General features: G+C 57.4%; 2 protein-coding genes across 9 annotated transcripts; one reads left to right on the top strand and one right to left on the bottom strand.

The window, feature by feature from the left end:
- The first annotated feature begins 320 nt into the window (after positions 1–320).
- TUBG2 (tubulin gamma 2) lies at positions 321–7,692 on the top strand. 2 transcript variants are annotated; one of them, XM_033182934.1, is made up of 12 exons: positions 321–629; positions 911–1,023; positions 1,226–1,393; positions 1,707–1,775; positions 2,269–2,295; positions 4,033–4,112; positions 4,437–4,563; positions 6,165–6,251; positions 6,367–6,516; positions 6,778–6,930; positions 7,018–7,179; positions 7,298–7,692. In XM_033182934.1, the coding sequence occupies exons 1-12, from the start codon at positions 581–583 to the stop codon at positions 7,493–7,495; spliced, it is 1,383 nt and encodes a 460-aa protein (XP_033038825.1). In that variant the 5' UTR covers positions 321–580; the 3' UTR covers positions 7,496–7,692. The 2 variants fall into 2 exon arrangements, with proteins under 2 accessions (XP_033038825.1, XP_033038826.1); XM_033182935.1 differs by lacking the exon at positions 2,269–2,295.
- Positions 7,693–8,594: 902 nt separating this feature from the next.
- PLEKHH3 (pleckstrin homology, MyTH4 and FERM domain containing H3) lies at positions 8,595–17,307 on the bottom strand. Of its 7 annotated transcripts, none has more exons than XR_004430557.1 (13): positions 16,664–17,307; positions 14,629–14,684; positions 14,209–14,288; positions 13,918–14,109; positions 13,674–13,831; positions 13,445–13,565; positions 12,357–12,663; positions 11,711–11,918; positions 11,352–11,488; positions 10,932–11,064; positions 10,334–10,767; positions 9,821–10,012; positions 8,595–8,985 (listed from the first exon to the last, which is right to left on the bottom strand). XR_004430557.1 is itself a non-coding variant. In XM_033182928.1 (13 exons), the coding sequence occupies exons 1-13, from the start codon at positions 16,823–16,825 to the stop codon at positions 8,809–8,811; spliced, it is 2,382 nt and encodes a 793-aa protein (XP_033038819.1). In that variant the 5' UTR covers positions 16,826–17,307; the 3' UTR covers positions 8,595–8,808. The 7 variants fall into 7 exon arrangements, 5 of the variants coding, with proteins under 5 accessions (XP_033038819.1, XP_033038822.1, XP_033038823.1 ...); XR_004430558.1 differs by having other exon boundaries at positions 11,361–11,488; XM_033182928.1 differs by having other exon boundaries at positions 10,309–10,767.
- Between the last annotated feature and the right edge of the window lie 1,594 nt (positions 17,308–18,901).

The following is an 18,901-nucleotide window of genomic DNA, read 5'->3' as shown; positions in this document are numbered from 1 at the left end:
CTGAGATCCGGCCACTGCACTCCAGCCTGGGCGACAGAGCAAGACTCCGTCTCAACAAAAAAAAAAAAAAAAAAAAGAAAAATAGAAATTTAAACGAAGAAAAGCTGGCTTCTAGCCCTTGGACCTAGCAAAGCTGGCAGAGTCCTCACCTACCAATATAGGTAGGTGACTCCTTACACGTGGACAAGCACGTCCACCTGGTCGCTTCGCCCCTCCCCTTCCCTTCCCTCCTCTCCCCTCCTCTCCCCTCCCCTCCCCCACACATCCATGTTCCGACCCTGCCACCCCTAACGAGTCTCACTGCGCAGGCGCGGAGCAGTGGGCAGGAGCAGGCGTGGCCTGACTGTGCGCCTGTGCCGAATTCCAGCTGCGACTGCTGAGGGAGAAAATGATGCCCAGGTTGGGCTCCCAGGCCCACCGGCCGAGGAGAGGCCTGCGCTGCACACGCGCAGACCGAGCATCCGCGTCAAGAGGCGAAGAGAGCGCGCGCTCCCCACGTCCTGCGCGCCTGGCTGCCAGGCATTCGTCTCAGCCGTGACTCTCGCCAGGCCGGGGCTGGGGCGCCCACGTCTGAAGAGCGATGCCCCGGGAGATCATCACCCTGCAGCTGGGCCAGTGCGGCAACCAGAGTGAGCAAGCGAGCGCCGCCCCCACCGGTCTCTGGTTCTGCCCCTTCGGGTCCCACCCAAGTGCCTGGCTTCCACCAGTCCCCCTTCCCCTTCCATGAACCCCCTAGCCTGCTGCTCTGGATAACCCAGACCGAGAGCTGCGCTTCCAGCCCGGGGCTGGGGCAGCCACCAGACCCAGGCATCTTGGGTCCACCCTCTGATCGTGTCGGCCTCTGAGACTAACACTGGGCTCCTCAGGCCTTAAGGCTCCATCAGACCCGGGCATCTCCCCCCTCCCCCAGTTGGGTTCGAGTTCTGGAAACAGCTGTGCGCTGAGCATGGTATCAGCCCCGAGGGCATCGTGGAGGAGTTCGCCACCGAAGGCACTGACCGCAAGGACGTCTTTTTCTACCAGGTGCCCCCAGCGACTTGGCCAGGGACGGTAATGGCCCGAGGGGGTGGAAGGGAAGGGAGTGGCCTGGTACTGGGAACCCTGCTGGGCAGAGGGGCCAGGCGGCTGGCTTGAGGAGGGAGGGCTGGAGGGAGCCAGAGTTGAGAGGACTTAGGACTTGGGCCACCCTAGCTGATTGGGCCCCCTCCTGGACTCCCCTTGACAGGCAGACGATGAGCACTACATCCCCCGGGCCGTGCTGCTGGACCTGGAGCCCCGGGTGATCCACTCCATCCTCAACTCCCCCTATGCCAAGCTCTACAACCCAGAGAACATCTACCTGTCGGAGCATGGAGGAGGAGCTGGCAACAACTGGGCCAGTGGATTCTCCCAGGTGTCCAGGCGACTATTCCAGAGACCTTTGATATTCCCATCCAGAGGCAAGGCAGGCTCAAGCTACTAGGAATTTGACCGGACTGACAGAAAATAAGAGACAAAAGGATTCCCTGAACAAGAGGGACAGCCAGGGAGAGGTTTATGCAAATTTTGTGCAAATCATTTGCAATAGTAGCACTTCTAGGTTGAGGGCTATAGCCTAGGCTTTGCTTCAGGGTGGCAACACTATTCCAGGGTAGACAGTGCTGGGCTGAGAAAAGATGCGCTCTGGAACCTTTGGCCTGACCCTCCCTTTCCATGTCTCTATACAGGGTGAGAAAATTCATGAAGACATCTTTGATATCATAGACCGAGAAGCAGATGGAAGTGACAGTTTAGAGGTGAAGTTATGAAGTGGGGGAAGGAATGGGCAGGGAGGCTGAAGAGTGCTGGGGAAAGGTCAGGAGGTGGCCTGGATAGGTGATGTGAGGGGAGCAATTCAATTCAAAACCCATTTATGGAGCATCAGATGTGGGATATTGAGGTGAATAAAATATAATCTTTGTTCTCAAGGAAGTCATAAATCTGAATGTCACTGGCCCCTTAGGCATGAGTCATTCAGCATCTTCTCCAGCTCCAAACCTTCCCAAGGAGCCTCAGCCTGGATGCGTAAGAGGAAGCTTTGAGACATGGGCATTTTGGGAATGGGGAATGAGCCATGCCGAAGTCTCTCCCCCAGATCCTTGGAGACTGCCTCTCCATCTCTCCCCATGCTGGGAGCGATCTGTTCCTGCCTTACAACTCTTATAACCTATGTAATTTCCTAAGGGACTAGAGCAATAAGAGTATGTTTTGTTAAAATATTTGACCTTTTGTCCTTGATTTCTGAAACAGCTCCAGAACAGCTCCAGAGTGATAAAGGTGAAAGACAGTCTTTTGTTATTTATAACAAGCCCCTTTCTTTTAGATTAATCTTTCATTTTATTTTGATTAGTTAATTTTACTAACCGCTGTACTAAGGAGGAACAAGTGCCTTTCAACCAAACCTGAGCTTATGTTAAAGAGGCGATTTTTTGGAAAGTCCCACATAGCCACTGGATGGGGGGTGTTGGTTGCCAGGGGAACAAACCTGGTGCTCTGAGGGTTGGAATTTACAGGCCCATCCCTCACCTCTGGGGAAGGGAGAGGGATGAAGATTGAGTAGAGCACCAATTGTCAATGATTTAATCAGTCATGCCTATGTAATGAAGCCTCCATAAAAATCCAAAAGGACTGAGTTCGGGGGCTTCCAGGAAGGTGAACAAGAACACATCCACAGGCCGGGAGGCTGCAAACCCAACACCACAGGGCAGCAGCTCCTGTGCGCCGGACCCTTCCAGAGCTTCCCCTCGGTATCTCTTCATCTGGCTGTTTATTTGTATCCTTTAAAATATCCTTTATAACAAACGGGTAAACGTAAGTAGGTGTCTCCTTGAGTTCTGTGAGCTACTCTAACAAATTAATTGAACCCAAGGAGCAGTCGTGAGAACCCCAATTTATAGCCGATTGGTCAGAGGCACAGATAAAACAACCTGAAGCTTGTATTGGCATTGGAAGTGGGAGAGTCTTGTGCGACTGAGCCTTCACTCTGTGGGATCCGATGCTATCTTCAGGTACAGATACTTCTCAACTTACAGTGGGCTTATCAGGATGTAAACACATCACAAATTGAAAATATTGACTAGGCACAGTGGCTCATGCCTGTAATCCCAGCACTTTGGGAGGCTGAAGCAGGTGGATCACCTGAGCCCAGGACCTGGGCAACATGGTGAAACCCCATCTCTGCAAAAAATACAAACATCATCCAGGCATGGTGGTGCATGCCTGTAGTCCTAGCTACTTGGAGGTTGAGATAGGAAGATGCCTTGAGCCCAGGAGTTCAAGGCTGCAGTGAGCTATGATCACACCACTGCACTGCAGTCTGGGGGACTGAGTGAGATCCTGTCTCTAAAACCAAAACAAATTTGAGGCTGGGTGCGGTAGCTCATGCCTGTAATCCCAGCACTTTGGGAGGCCGAGGTGGGCAGATCACTTGAGGTCAGGAGTTCAAGACCAGCCTGACAAAAATGGTGAAACCCCATATCTACTAAAAATACAAAAATTAGGCAGTCATGGTGGTACATGCCCGTAGTCCCAGCTACTTGAGAGGCTGAGGCAGGAGAATGGCTTGAACCTAGGAAGCAGAGGTTGCAGTGAGCCAAGATTGGGCCATTGCACTACAGCCTGGGTGACAGAGCAAGACTCCGTCTCAAAAAAAGAAAAAAAATTGAAAATATCGTAAGTAGAAATGCGTCAGGTTATAACCCAATAAGCCCATCATGAAGTTGAAAAATTGCAAATTGAACCATTGTAATTCAGATGCTTCTTGATTTAAGATGGGATTACGTCCTGATAAACCCATCATAAAGCCAAAACATCTTAAATTAAACCATCCTAAGTTAGGGACAGTCTGTAGGTAGTCCAGAATTCAAGTGAATTAGTGGATACCCAGCTGGCATCTACTGTAGAATTGGCTGCTTACCTGATGTGTGTGGTAAAACCCCACCCATCTGGTATCAGAATTGTGTTGTGAGAGTGTGGCAGGAGAAACTGAGTCTGTTTATTCCTGTATACACACAGGGCTTCGTGCTGTGTCACTCCATCGCTGGGGGTACAGGTTCTGGCCTGGGCTCCTACCTCCTGGAGCGACTGAATGACAGGCAAGCCTGTGTTTGGGGAGAGGGCATTAACCCTGGTTCCCTGGATAATGTCACTGCTTTTTTGCTCTTGAGCTAGAAAGTCTGCCACTACCCCTTTTGAGTCATAGGGACAGACCCACCCAAGGACCATGTTGGAAGCTATTTTGGGGGGTGGGGGCTTACCTATGGAGGGGAGGGGATCTACAGAGTTTGAAGCTTTCAGGTTTATCCTTTTTGGCTTTGAAGACTCAGTTCTGCCCTCACCCCTTTTGTACAAAATGGCACAGATGGGCAGTGATGGGGGGTCCTTCCAGTTCACTATGCCACCACCCTCTTTTCTCTCAGGTACCCCAAGAAGCTGGTGCAGACTTATTCAGTGTTTCCCTACCAGGACGAGATGAGTGACGTGGTGGTTCAGCCGTACAATTCACTCCTGACACTCAAGAGGCTGACGCAGAACGCAGACTGTGTGGTGAGCAAAGAAAGAGTTGAGCGGCTGGGTGTGGTGGCTCATGCCTGTAATTCTAGCACTTTGGGAGGCGAGGCAGATGGATTGCTTGAGCTCAGGAGTTCAATACTAGCTTGGGCAACATGTGAAACCCTATCTCCACAGAAAATACAAAAATGAGGGCTGGGCGCGGTGGCTCACACCTGTAATCCCAGCACTTTGGGAGACTGAGGTGGGCGGATCACCTATAGTTGGGAGTTTGAGATCAGCCTAACCAACATGAAGAAACCCTGTCTCTACTAAAAAAATTAGCCCGGCATAGTGACGTATGCCTGTAGTCCCAGCTATAGTCCCAGCTACTGAGGAGGCTGAGACAGGAGAGTTGCTTGAACCCTGCAGGTAGAGGTTGCAGTGAGCTGAGATCGCACCATTGCACTCCAGCCTGGGTGATAGAGTGAGACTCCGTCTCAAAAAAAAACAATAGCCGGTCCTGGTATCCTGTGCCTGTAGTCCCAGTTACTTGGAGGCTGAGGCAGGAGAATCGCTTGAACCCGGAGGCAAAGGTTGCGGTGAGCCAAGATCACGCCATTGCACTCCCGCCTGGGTGACAAAGTGAGACTCCGCCTCAAAAAATAACATAAAAAAAAAATTAGCCGGGCATGGTGGTGTGCGCCTGTAGTCCTAGCTACTCGGGAGGCTGAGGTTGGGGGATTGCTTGAGCTCAGGAAGTCAAGGCTGCAGTGAGCCATGATCACACCACTGCACTCAAGCTTGGGCAACAGAACAAGACCTTGTGTTTAAAAAAAAAAAGAAAAAAAAAGAGTAAAGGACTTTGGTCTGTCTCCTCAGGCCAGTGAGTCTCATTCACCCCACCCTTCCCCAGCCCCTATACACACAGAACAGAGGACCAACAAAGCCATACCTGTGGGCCAAATTAGGAAATAAGGTCCTGACCTCTAAGTTTCTTAGAATCCTTTTAGGCAGCAAAACTCTCAACGAAGTGAATATAGCTTCCCCCACCACCATGTACCCCACCTTTGCCTACTTCATGCCTCCTTATGCTTGTACTCTCAGCTCAAGGAAAACTTCCTTAGCAAAACCTTTCCTGACTACTCAGTCAAGATCAGATTCCTTTGTGTGTATTTCAGGGAGTTAACTATACTTTTTTGTTTTATATTTAGTGTGCCTCCCTCCACGAGACTGTAGGCCTAATGAAGGGAAAGATGGTGCCTGTTCCTCTCTGTGGTCTCCCCAGAGCCAAGCACAGTGTATGGCACATGTGGGTACTCACGGGTTTGTTTACTGCCCTGCATAGTCTGAGAGTATCTCATGATGCCCCAGAAACAGTACTTTTCTTTCTGTTATTTTTTATGTATGTTTTTTACAGAGATGGCATCTTGCTGTGTTGCTCAGGCTGGTGTCCAACTCCCGGCCTCGAGTGATCCTCCCACATTGGCCTCCCAAAGGGCAGTGATTAGAGGCATGAGCCACCATGTCCAGCAGTACTTTTTTAAAAACTAACAAACCTACTTCCTGGCTTTGGAGTTCAGCAGGGGCTAAGCCAATATTTTATTTCTATGCCCATTTTATCCTCAAGATGCTGTGACCCTCCTCTGCCCCCGCAGGTGGTGCTAGACAACACAGCCCTGAACCGGATTGCCACAGACCGCCTGCACATCCAGAACCCGTCCTTCTCCCAGATCAACCAGCTGGTGGGCCCCCACTCCTGGACTCCTTTGGACTGAAAGCCCTCCTTGCTGGAGGGTCATCTGGGGAAGGAAAGTCCCACCCAGGCCGAGGCCCATGACATGGCACACCTGTCCCCAGGTGTCCACCATCATGTCGGCCAGCACCACCACCCTGCGCTACCCCGGCTACATGAACAATGACCTCATCGGCCTCATCGCCTCGCTCATTCCCACCCCACGGCTCCACTTCCTCATGACCGGCTACACCCCGCTCACTACGGATCAATCAGTAAGAGCAGCCTTCAGTGTCCCAGGTCAGGCCGGCCCTGGGCCCAGCAGGCCCTGCCCTAGCCTTTCTGTCTTCCCCACTGCCCCAAGAGCTGCCCTTTGCGGGCCCCAAGGCATTGTGCTCAGGGACTAGCACAGAGCAGGCGACTTTCTTGCTGACTTGCTCTCCACTCTCCTTCTGCCTTTGGCTTCTGCCAAGGAGAAGCCAAAGGGGGACTCTGCCCTGAGCGCTGGCCAGGTTCCTGTCTCACTGTCCCATCAGGTGGCCAGCGTGAGGAAGACCACGGTCCTGGATGTCATGAGGCGGCTGCTGCAGCCCAAGAACGTGATGGTGTCCACAGGCCGTGACCGCCAGACCAACCACTGCTACATCGCCATCCTCAACATCATCCAGGGAGAGGTGGACCCCACCCAGGTAGGGGAGGCCCCTTCATCCTGCACCCTGGACGGACCCGCAGGGGTAGAGGAGAGGCCACCTCCACTGCTCCTGTGCCCACCCCAGGTCCACAAGAGCCTGCAGAGGATCCGGGAACGGAAGTTGGCCAACTTCATCCCGTGGGGCCCTGCCAGCATCCAAGTGGCCCTGTCGAGGAAGTCTCCCTACCTGCCCTCGGCCCACCGGGTCAGTGGGCTCATGATGGCCAACCACACCAGCATCTCCTCGGTGAGTCTAGGTTTCTGTTCTTCTCAGGAAGAGTCTGTTCCACTGGCTACCTTCATCATCTTCCCCAAGTTCACTCCTAACCCCCGGCTCACATTTTGGAGATTTTCATCTCTTTCAGCTCTTTGAAAGTTCCTGCCAGCAGTTTGACAAGCTGCGGAAGCGGGATGCCTTCCTTGAGCAGTTCCGTAAGGAGGACATGTTCAAGGACAACTTTGATGAGATGGACAGGTCTAGGGAGGTTGTTCAGGAGCTCATTGATGAGTACCATGCAGCCACCCAGCCAGACTACATTTCCTGGGGCACCCAGGAGCAGTGACTTCCCTCCCCACTACTCCTGGATGGGAAGCACAGCCTCGACCATGCCTGCTCCCTCTGACCCAACTTCACCTCATGGACAACCCTTCTTGGTTCATCTCCAGCCCATGGGCTGGTCTGGCTTCCTCCCTTCCATGCCCTAACTCTTGATATGCTTGTTCAGCTCTAATAAAGTAATAAAGCTTGGTTGTCAGTATAGCCAGGGCTTGATCTGTGAATACGAGGGGTGGTGAAGGGGTCCAGTTTCTAGGCATCTGACAGTAGGGTGGCTTTCACCTCCTCCAACATCTTACCACTAAGTCCAAATCCTAGCGTGTTCACTGTTTCCACTGGCATCCCTCACCTTGAACTAGGCTGTTTTACTAGAGTCAGCCCTTGTCTCAAGATTACAGAGCTTTACTGAGGTTTGCTGTCTCCTCAGTGCCTAAGCTTTGCCCCAGTGAGGGTCAATGTTGCCCCAACCTCTTCCACTCAAGGCAGAGGAGGTGGGGTCTACCGAAGGAGGGCACACTACATTACGAGCAGGCCAGAAGAGCCAAGACTCCAGATTCCCAGTGCCCAGGGCCATGAGAGTTCCAGGAACTCAATCCAGTTCAACCCAACCTGATTAGTAGAAATAGAATTCAGGAGTAGGGCTGAGCACATCCTGAGTTACTTTTCTGTGCCAGAGAAATTCATGGGTTTGTTATCTGCCCCAAGCTTCTCTCCATTCTAGGCCCAAAGCATTAGGCACACCAATGATGGGCCCAGAGCTGGACACCAGGGTAAGAAATGGGCAGTGCCAGATCTGATGACTCATTGCCCTCCAGCCTCAGGGATTCCAGGAGGCCATCCGTATGCCACTCAATGAAGAAGGGAGGGTGAGTAACTGCCAGCTTCCAATGAGGCCTGTTTGCCTGCTCCACCCACAAGCCTATGGCAGCATAATGGCCAGGAGGAGGTTAAGTCTGGAAGGTCAAGGAGGGGGCGGGTGAAGTGCTGTGGTGTCCAGACTTCCCCCAGAGCCTGGTAAAAGCCCAGGGTGTGGGCGTCCCCAGAGGCGAGGCTCTGCATTATGGGGTTCTAACTTGTCCCACTGAATAACACTCCCACAGGAAGGGTTTGTGTAAATAAGAAACTTTTTTTTTTTTTTTTGCTTCTCTTCTACAAATAAATTAAGAAACAAACTAGAAAATTGCCCACACCCATTGTAGCCCTTGGGTGTGGGATGTGCCCTGTCCCTGCAGGGCCAAAAGGGTCCATGTTTCCCTCAAATCTCGGAGCAGTCCTGGCCCAGGCTGGAGGCAGGAGGGAAGTTGTGACCTCTTGGCAGGCTCAGTCCTGCAGCTGCCCCAAGCAGCCAGACTGTCCCTGGGGCTCATCCAGGCCCGGGTGCTGGCTGGGAGGGGAGGTGTCTGGCAGGTCTTGGCATGGATGAGAAGAGCTGCTGCAGGGCCTCTCGGAGGAGGGGTTGGCCAAGTAGGCATTCACCAGCTGCATGATCTCTTCCACCTAAGAGAGGGCAGAGGTCAGTGTGCAACAGGCGCTGCCAGGTTCTCTTCTTTTTCTCATCCTTTCTCCAGGCTCTAGGGCTCCAGTTTCCCCACCATGGTCCTACGTGCTATGGCCCTGCAACCTTTTCTTCCTTATCACCACTGTCTACTTCATTTCTATGTGCCAGTCACACTTGGTTCTTTCTGCTCTTCTAACATTCTATTATTATTTTTTTTTTTTTTTTTGGTGGTGGTGGTGTTGAGATGGAGTCTTGCTCTGTTACCAGGCTGGAGTGCCTCGGCTCACTGCAACCTCTGCCTCCCGGGTTCAATCAATTCTTCTACCTCAGCCTCCCGAGTAGCTGGGACTACAGGTGTGCGCCACCACCCCCAGCTAATTTTTGTATTTTTAGTAGAGACAGGGTTTCACCATGTTGGTCAGGATGAAAGTCTTGACCTCCTGATCTCGTGATCCGCCTGCCTGGGCCTCCCAAAGTGCTGGGATTACAGGCAGGAGCCCCTGCACCCGGCCGCCTTGCAATTCTTTCCACCTGGAATGCTGTTCCCCCAGGTCTTCCCTGGCTAGCTTAAATGGCACCCTTTTTGAGAACCCTTCTCTGGCTTCCTGTCACATCATTCTTTCCTTTGTAGCATTTCTCACTGTCTTCATAGCCTGGGATTCCTTGTTTATTGCCTGACTCCCCTACTCTAGTGTAAGCTCCTTCAGCTTGTCTGTGATCACTGCTGGATCCCCAGTGCTTAGAACTCTACCTGGCCCATGCTTGGTGTTCCGAAAATGTTTCCTGACATCCCTTCCCTTCTCTCCTCCTCCCACAACTCCTCTTCCCGCTCACCTGGGGGCTCTGCAGGAGGAGCTGGCTCTCTCCCACCCTCAAGGCCAGAGTGTAGGGGCCCATTAGCTGGCAGGCGGCCACATGGCCATAGCTGACACTGTGGATGGGCTCTGTCTCCCCCGGCCGGGAGAGGGACATGGCCTTGGCTCCCAAGCCCAGGCATAGCTTCTGTGGAGCACCCCCACCAGGCTCCTGCAGACACAGGGGCAGAGTCAGGGTGCAAGGAGGAGTCCAGCGTTATTTTTGGTAGGGGGAGATGGGTGTCTGTGAGCAGGAGTTTCCTGATCCCCCTATGATTCACAGCACGTGTGTGGAGGGGGCTAAGGCTCCAGGGATGTGAGGGCCCAAGGGCTGGTGACTCCTGGGGTTTGAGGTGGGCAGCTGTCCTGGATGTGGGGAATGACGTGACCCTCCGTGGGACCTGTGGCTCTGGGGCAAAGGTGTGGTGCTTGGGCCGCCAGAGTCCCCTTCTCCCTTCTCCCCCTCACCGTGCTCAGCTCCAGAACGTCATACCGAGCAGCGCCGAAACCCGGACACTGCGCCGCCAGGGCCAGGTAGGCGGCCATGGCCTCAGCTCGGCCCATGCCCCGTAGCCGCTTCCAGCCGCCCAGCACTGCAGCTGCCGTGCCGGCGCCGCCTCCTCCCTCGCGGGCCATGCTTCCCGCCATGCGGCCGGCCCCGCCGCGCCGTGCCCGCTCCGCCCGCCTCTTGGCCAGGCCCGGGCTCCAGAGGGCCCCGGCCAGCAGGGCAGCGGAGGGGGGCGGCCTGGGGGTCGGGCGGGACGGGTCTTCGCGCGGCGGGGCCGGGGGCGGGAGCAGGCGGTCCAGGCGGGGCAGGGGCACCCGCGGGGAGAAGTCCGGGTGCAGGCTCTGCAGGCGCAGCGCCGCTAGGGCGCGCAGCGTGTCGTCGGGTGGGGGCGGCCGGCCCCGCAGCAGCAGAGCGTGAGCCTGCAGGGGAGGCACCCGGCGTCAGGTGAAAACGCCTCGCGGAATCTGAGGAGGTCTAGGTTCCAGTCAAGCCTCCCGCGGGGCTGCCAGTAATGAGATGGCCCGAAAACCAGGGGTTCAGGCTTGGGGGTCTGTTTGGAGGCGTGAACGCCGGACAGCCTCACCTGCTCAAAGAGGAAAGGCAGTTCGTGACCATCTGGGGACAGCCCCTCAGGGTGCAGAGGTCCGTGAAGACGCAGACATAGTCTCCACCCGGAGTCGGGCGAGTCCTCCAACCCAGCTTCCTCCGCGGCCAAGCTGCAGAAGAGGAGCGGACGCCGCGCTAGGGAGAAGCCAGACCGCACCGCGAGGGCAGCTTGGGGTGGGGACGGGTCCATATGTTTGGGGCGGGGTCTGGGCGGAGCCCACCGCGAAGGTGAGGCTGGAGTCGGACTGCAAACCTGCGGCAGGCAGGTCCATCTGTAAACCAGCGAACAACACAGCGCAGGGCCAGGGGCAAGCGCTGGATAATGTCCGCTTAGCGACTGACCTCAACTGAGAAGTGGATGGGCTAACAGAGAGCAGGGCTGGGGCTGGACATTTACTTCTCAAACCTGGTGAGCACGTCGGCCACGAGGGTCCCCCCAGCCAGGGCTCGCTCCTGGGTCCCTCGCTGCTGGTACAGTGCAAATGCGTTGCGGCTGCGGGCCAAGCCCAGCCGCCCCACCAGCTCTCGAGCCACCTAGGAGAGTGAGGGGAAAGTCAGACCACTCAGGGGTCTTGCCAGGATTCTGGGAGGGGTTGATTCAATTGGAAGGGGTCTCTTAGTCCTGTCACCACCACTCCCTCCCTTACCAAAATAATCTGAGACTCGGGGCAAACCTAGGGTCCAGGAAGCGGGTGAGACAAGCGTGAGAAGCTGGCAGGGTGGGTTGGAGGTCATGGGGCCTTTCTCTCCCCTCACCTCCCCCGCCGTGGTGTGGGAGTCGATGGCCACAGTACAGGCACCAGCCCCCGGACAGTGCACGGTACACAGCAGCTCCTGCCGTTGGCTCAGCGCGGAAATCTCTGCCAGCGAGGGCACCAGCTCTCGGCCGCGCGTCCGGCCCAGCGCTTTCCGGATGAAGCGCGCATATTCCGCCAATTCCGAGTCCGGGAGTGCCTGCTCGGTCCTGGGTTGGGAGGAACCCAGGGATCAATACTCCAAAGGCTTTCCTTCCCCTCCCTCTTGCCTTCTTCTCTTATACTTTATTTTATCTAGCCGATTTCCTCCCCGCCCCAACTTAAGTTTTTGAAGGCTCTTCTAAATCTGTCCTCAGTGCTTTGCATACAGCTGAATTACTTTTCAAGTCCCCTGGCAGCTTTCTCCCAACTGCTCCCACCACTTCCGAAAGTCTTCGTGATTTTCCTTCGACCTGAAATCGAAATCCAGCCACTTTACTACATTTTCCTAATGCCTGGCGCTGGCCTGAAAGCAGCCTTTTCATAATTCCTCAGCCCAAGGGGGGCGTTTTATTGTAATTCATCCGCTCACAACTGAGATAGGATCTTGTATCTCCCAGCCCGGTAGCTCCTCGCCTAGGCCGTAACCCCCGCCCCGCCCCTCTCACCTCTCCAAGTGCCCCAGGAGGTGCCCCCGCACAGCTCCCCCAGGTCGGAAGGTGCAGCTCATGCAGGTGAGGAGTTGCCAGTACCGCAGGGTCGCAGGGTCTTGGGTAGCCGGGAGCCCGGGGGGGCCTGCAGGGCCCGAGGTCTGCTTAGCCAGCTGCAGGAAGAGTTCATCCCGGAGCGCGGGCAAGTCCCGGCAGGTTTGGAGCACACCCTGCATCAAGGGCCCGGGGCGCCGCGCCCCCTCCAGCGCCTGCAGCGCCAAGAACAGCCGCACCGCCTCCTCGCGCAGGGGTGCATAGCCCGGACCTGTGGGAGGGTGGGGGCGGAGGGACGGTTTGGAAAGGGGACACAGAGCTGCGCCCTGGGAGGAAGGTATGAACCAGGGGAAAGTCAGAGGGAATATAAGGGGATGGGGTGGCAGGGAGAGGAGGGTACGAACGACAGGAAGAGTGAAGGGAAAGCAGTGGTCCCACGAAGCCAGACTCTTAACCTCTGCCTCCCAGGAATCCCCTTCCCAATCCCACTAAGCCTGGATTTGGACTTAGGGAGAGGGACGGCTGAAGGGCTGTAGATTCACACCCCAGATTCTGTAACTCGATACTGAGGCTCACCACCATAGGTCAGAAAACAGGATGGACTAGGAGTCAGAAAACCCGGGTTCCTCTCCCAGCACCCTTTAATCCTCTAACTTTAGGACCTGGGCCAGTCACTAAACCATTTAGGGAGAAGTACAATTGGATGAGGCCAGCACGTTCTACAAAAGCGGTAGCTTTTATACCACTTGTAAAGGTAATATGGCATGGTCTCAAGAGTATAATGAAAAAATAGGAGAGTGTACAAACTCCTGAAGGAACATCAGTAGTCAGAATGACAGCCATAGAGAAGGTGGTCAAAGAGGACCCTTTTGTGGGTGCTGGCTTCCTCCCCTCCACCCTGGCCAGCTTCCAGTTTCACCTTCATCCTTTGAAAAGTGAGGAGCTGGCAGGCCCCTAAAGGATGCTTATGTCCCTGCCAGTTAAGGGATTCAGATTCTTACCTCTGATCCACCTCATCCCATCCAGGGGACTTGGGCCATGGGACCACTCACCTGGGGCGCTGACTCCGTAGGGCAGGGGCAGGAGCGGGGCGTACAATGCTCCACTAGTGTGTCTCAGAATCGGGTTCCGCAGGTAAATGAGGGCAACTGCCTCTGGGTCCCCGCAACTTTCCTAGGGGAACAGGGAGAGGGTCACCTTGATGGGGAAGGGAGTTCCTCACAAGCCCAGAAAGCTTTGGGGTCCACCACTCTCCTGGCTCTCCCTGGTGTCCTCTCTTACCTGTATGTCCCTGAGCAGTAGCTGGGTGGGGGTCTCCAGGGGTGCCTTGGAGGCAATCACTTCCCGCAATGCCACCCCCCAGCGCTCAGCCTCTGCCTGGCGTGGGGAGCAGAGGCGGACACTGTGTTTCCGACCAGACACAGTCACTGACCACAGACCTAGGGAAAAGAGAGGCCGGAGAGGGCCATTAGGGTCTGCTGGGGCCCCTGCCCAGGAAGGTAAGAGAGTCCCCAGGAGGTTTCACCTGTCTCCTTACGCCTGCGCTCTGGGCCGGTCACCGAGCACAGGCTGGTGAGCACGAGGCTCCCAAGACGCCGCGCCCCCTTCCCGCTGCTGCTGAACTGATCCAAGGAGTCCCGCGTGAGCACAAACCAGGCTCGGCGCGGGGGCAGCCAGGGTCGCGCCCCTCCTCCGCGGGGCTCCCGGTACAGCCAACCTGGGGGCAGGAGAGGGAGGGAAGGAACATCAGTAGGACACATAATCTCTGGAGGGTTGGGATTGGGGACCTCCAGAGTGCACTGAGGGGGGTCTCTACCTTTCACAACGATGTCTGGGTCGTCCTCCGGCAGTCCTTTCTCCGGGATGAGGCTCCAAGTCTCCTCCCAGCTCTGCAGCCTGGGCCAGAGGGGAGGGAGGGTTGGGCCTCCACTCCGCCTCTAGGGGGCTCCTCTGCAGGGGCTCCCCAGACCGCAAGGGTGTCTGCTCCCAAGCTGGGCACCCCTCCCCCAGGCTGTGGGAACCGCTGGGCCATTCTGACCTCGCACCAGAAATAGCCCCGACCCCCCTCTTTCTCCCCGCGCCCCCAGCCGGACCTCCCCTCGGGACCCCAGCCAAACCACAGCGTCCGGCGTAGGGCCTCTCCCTTATTGCGCAACCGCTAGGGGAGACAGCGAGGATGGGGGTCCCGGGAACAGGCTGGGGTCTCGAGACTATGGGACGTAGGAGCCTAGCTCACCTGTTGGAGACAGGCCCGCTCCTCACCGGCTGAGTCAGTGTCACTTCCAGGGGACCCTGGGGAGACAGGCGGGGAAGCCCTTAGGGTCAAAGCCCTTCCTGCGCAAGGTTGGTGCCTTCTGCCCTCAGGACAGGGCTGCTCAGGGGATTGAGGAAGGAATCACAGAGTGGGGTCGTGACTGGGGTGGAGCGCGCTGGAGCCGCTGGGCTCGCCCCTCCTGCCTGTCTCAACAGGACAAGCTCTCCAGAACAGCAGGAGCTAAGGAGCCAAGGCTCCTCTCAGTTACCCTTTGAAGATACAATCAAGGGTAGGGTTGGGTGGAAAGAGCACTGGGCAGAGAGTCAGGAGACCCGGGTTCCAATTCCCGCTCCACCACTAACTCACTGTGGAACCTTGGGCAAGTCTCTTTCCATCTCCGGGCCTTAGTTGCCCCATCTTTGAAAAAAGGAGAGGTGAGCTCGCTCTGCCAGGCTCCAAGGCACCCTCTGCTCCTCGTTTTCCCTTCTCCCACACTGCCTCTCTGGCCAAGGCAGGACAGGTGGTAGGCACAGAGGTGAATGAAGGGCAGAGGAACCCTTTCAGTATAGGGCTTTCTCCAAAAGCGTCTTACATTCTCCCATAGACACTCCTGAGACTCAACCGTGAGCAGAGACCCTGCCCCTTTGCTGGGGCTTAGGCAGGGCGGGCCAGACTGAGGAATGGCACACCCTCTGGAGGCAGGTGTAGTTCAGGGTTTTGCCCTCCCCCTCCCCCTCCCTTCCCCCTGTCCTGGAACTTCAACTGTAGACTGGGGTCTGAGAGAGGCCACAAACCCAACCCGGAGGCCAGCCAGGCGGGGAACCGTGCCATCCTCATATTGCTCCCAGACTGCTAGAGCCAAGAGGGGGAGGTGGGGGAGGGGGCCAGGGACACCTGTCCCCAGGCTCCGGGAAGGGGGGAGTTGAGGTGGAGCATGAGGGAGGCAATGGCCTGGTAAAGCCGACCCTGCCCAAGCGGGAAGCTTGGGGACGCCTGGGTCCTGCGCCTTTTCTATGTGAAACTCTACCTATTTTCTGGAAGGTCTGAGTGGGGCTATCAGCCACACCACATGTGGCAGGTACTGACCACCCTCTTAGGCTAACTCCCCTCATCGCAGTGCCCTGCTTCCCTCCCTCCCCCCCTCTATATTTATCCACCCTCCGCCTCCGCCAGGTGCTGGCGCCGGCCCCGGCGGCGCAGCCCGCCCCACCCGGGCACCGAGCCACTGGGCCTGCTGGGGACCCCTGCGCGGGGGATGGGAGCCTGACCCGGGCCACAGCACACGGGAGTCTGGCCGCCAGTGTGCAGGGGGGATGGGGGAGGAGACATCAGGGGATGGAGGTCTCCCACACCAATCGTGCCTCCGTTTCCCCACGGGGAGATTCGACAAAATCAGGCAGCAGCCCAGTGCCCCTCACCATCCATTCCCTCAGGGGTTTCCCAGGAGCCTCACCAGGGAAAGCCGAGAGTTCTGTCCTGAGTGGCAGGGTAATGAGGAGGAGTCCTCAAAGAGCCCCCACCTCCTTCTCCGTGGGGTCCCCGCCCCAGACCCTAATCCTGGGATGACTTCTCCTCCTCGCCCAGGTCTCCGCAGTGGGAGCTCTCGCATCTGGCCTCAGCGCTTGCGAACTGGGAGCGGAGGGGGACCCAGGCGTTCGAGCCGCCCAGCCGGCCTCGCCACATTCCTCGGCGCTGGCGGAGGCGGAAGGAGACGGGATGGGACGCGGGCCCAGCGGGGAAGGGAGAGGCAGGGCCAGGTCGGGCCACGCGTGACGCCTCCCCTGCCTCAGGGCCCCCAGCAGGTGGACAGCGCCCAGCCTGCTGCGGGAGGCCCACTGGCACATCCCGAGTAGGGCTGCTGCTCCGAGAGCTCCCGGGGGCTTTGGCCCCCAGGCAAAAACCTCCCCTACGTCCCTAGTTCGCCAAGCGCGCAGCCTGTGGCTGGAGGCTGGAGCGAGTTCCACGGCCGGTTACAGAGAGAGTGATTGAGACGAGGCTCCGAACCCCCGGGACTTACCCTCCCGCCGCCCGCTGGACTCGGGGTCCGTAGCTCAAAGGTTTCCTCGTCCTCGTCCTCGTCCCCGTCCCCGCTAAGCTCGCCGTCCCCGTAGTCCCGGTGCAGAAGAGTGAAGCCTCGACGGCAGCAGAGAAGCCACCACAGTCCTCCGGGGAGAGGCATCCGGGCGAGGAGCCGGGGATGGGGGCGCGGGCAGCCGCGGCCGAGCAGCAGGGGGTCGGAGGAACTGGCGGGGCTCCGACCCGAGCAGGGGAAAGATGAGGTGGGAGGAGCAGGAGGGAGAAGAGCACAGGGAGGAGGCAGTGTCCTGGCCTGGGGTGCAAGGGGACGCTAGCCAGACGCTGAGGGGGGCTCAGTGTCTGGGCCCCCGGAGGGGGGAGGGGGAAAAGCGTCCAGGCCCCCGGGAGAGGAGGGAGCAATGTCCGGAGCTGGGAAGTAGTGTCCGTTGGAGTGTCCAGCCCTGTGGGGGGCAGTGTCCGGTGCAGCGTCCGAGGTGGGCAGTTGTCCAAGCTCCAGGGAGGGTCGTGTCCGGTAGGGCGTCCGGTGGCCGGGGCCCGGGCCGCGCGCGCTGCGCTCCCTGCAGCCCCGGGACTGGCGCGCTGGGGGCGCGAGCACAGAGCTGGGACCCCGCCCCCCCAGCCCCCTCCCTCCCGGGGGCCCCCCCTTCTCTCTTCTTTCTCTCCTCCCTTCTTTACTAGGCAGGGTCCAGGTTTCGTCACAGCCTCCTCTGTCCAATCCCTGTGCCTGGCGCCGGGCGCGGCTACCAATCAGACAGCTGAAACCGCGGTGGGTTGCATCATGTGCCCCTGGCTGGGTGACAGCGGGGAGGGGCGGGGAAACAGGGAGGGAGGGGACGAGGCGATGTTAGCCACGCCCCAGTCTCTGAGGTCGGACGCGGGGTGCTAGTGACGTCACGGAAGCCCGCCTTCAGGCTCTTGTTTTAACTCTTGGCTCACCAACCAACAAATTAAAATCCCTGTGAGGAGCTTTGGTACAGGACCGAGGAAAACCCAACTGTCGCTCTTTGAACCCCTGTCTCGTCTCAGGGTGCCTGAGAAAGGGAAACGCCTTGGCTACTAAGAGGGTGTAGTTCTGGACGTGGCCCTCCACGTTTGGGGAGGAGTTCAGTTTCTTGAGTTTCTGGGTCTGATTCAGCTCTCCTCTGTTCTTTTTTTTTTTTTTTTCTTCCACACAAGGTCTCGCTGTCTCGCCCAGGCTGGGGTGCGGTAGAGCCATCATAGTTTACTACAGCCTCGAACTCCTGGGCTCAAGGGATCCTCCCACCTCAGCCTCTCCAGGAGCTGGGACTACAGGCGCACACCACCATGCCTGGCTAATTTTTTAAATTTATTTTTTGTAGGAACGGAGCCTCACTATGTTGCCCAGGCTGGTCTCGAACTCCTGGGCTCAAGCGATCCTCCCAGCTTGGCTTCCCAAAGTGCTGGGATTACAGGTGTGAGCCACTGCACTTGGCCTCACCTCCTTTTTGAGGTGAAGCAGTTGAGGCAGGCACTCTGGGAAGGCGCAGACCTAGGCCAGAAATAAAATCGAATATAGAGCTCACAGCTCACCGAACTCAGCTGGGGAGAGTGGCTTGAGATTCTAAGGAATTCTGTGGTCTCAGAATAGAGTGGAGGCCTCTTAGGGCGAATATCCTGCGGTTTTGTGTAGGAAGGGGTTAACCCAGGCGTTAGGCGGCCGGGGCGGGGCCGCGGCCTTCGCGGGCGCGCGCGCGTGTTGCTGACTCAGCGGCGATTCCCGAGATCTCTGATGGGGGGTTCCAGGTCGGTCCCCAGTGGCTGGCGTGGGGGACCCTTTGAGGATCGGCGCCGTCTCCGGGCCTTCCCTGGATCCTGGCCCCTAGAGGCCGTGGGGGACCTCTTTTCGCAGCTGCTGCGGGAGGCTCTGAGAAGGACTGCTAGCCCGGGCTGGGCTGGGATGGGCGGGGCGGGGCGGGGCAGGGCAGGGCGGGACGGGCGGGGCCATCAGGCCAGCGCCTCCCTTGAGACCTCCTCGCCACGCCCCGCCCTTCTGGACCCTAGACTCCAGGCTGGAGTGGTGGGGACAGCTTTGCTGACCGATATTAAACCGCGAGAACTGTCGCACGTGAACACCATCCTGCCCGTTGTGATTGTGTAAAACAAAGACCAGGAATCAATGTGAGCGTGTCTAGAGGCCATCTCGGCCGTGGCCTCTCTCCAGATGAGAGTGGCCTGTACTGAGAGATTTCCTAGGAAT

This window comes from Trachypithecus francoisi, unplaced genomic scaffold, assembly GCF_009764315.1.
Source record: "Trachypithecus francoisi isolate TF-2019V2 unplaced genomic scaffold, Tfra_2.0 Lachesis_group20, whole genome shotgun sequence".
NCBI lineage: Eukaryota > Metazoa > Chordata > Mammalia > Primates > Cercopithecidae > Trachypithecus > Trachypithecus francoisi.
Note: the sequence above shows the minus strand (reverse complement) of the source record. Positions and strands in the feature narration are given on the sequence as shown.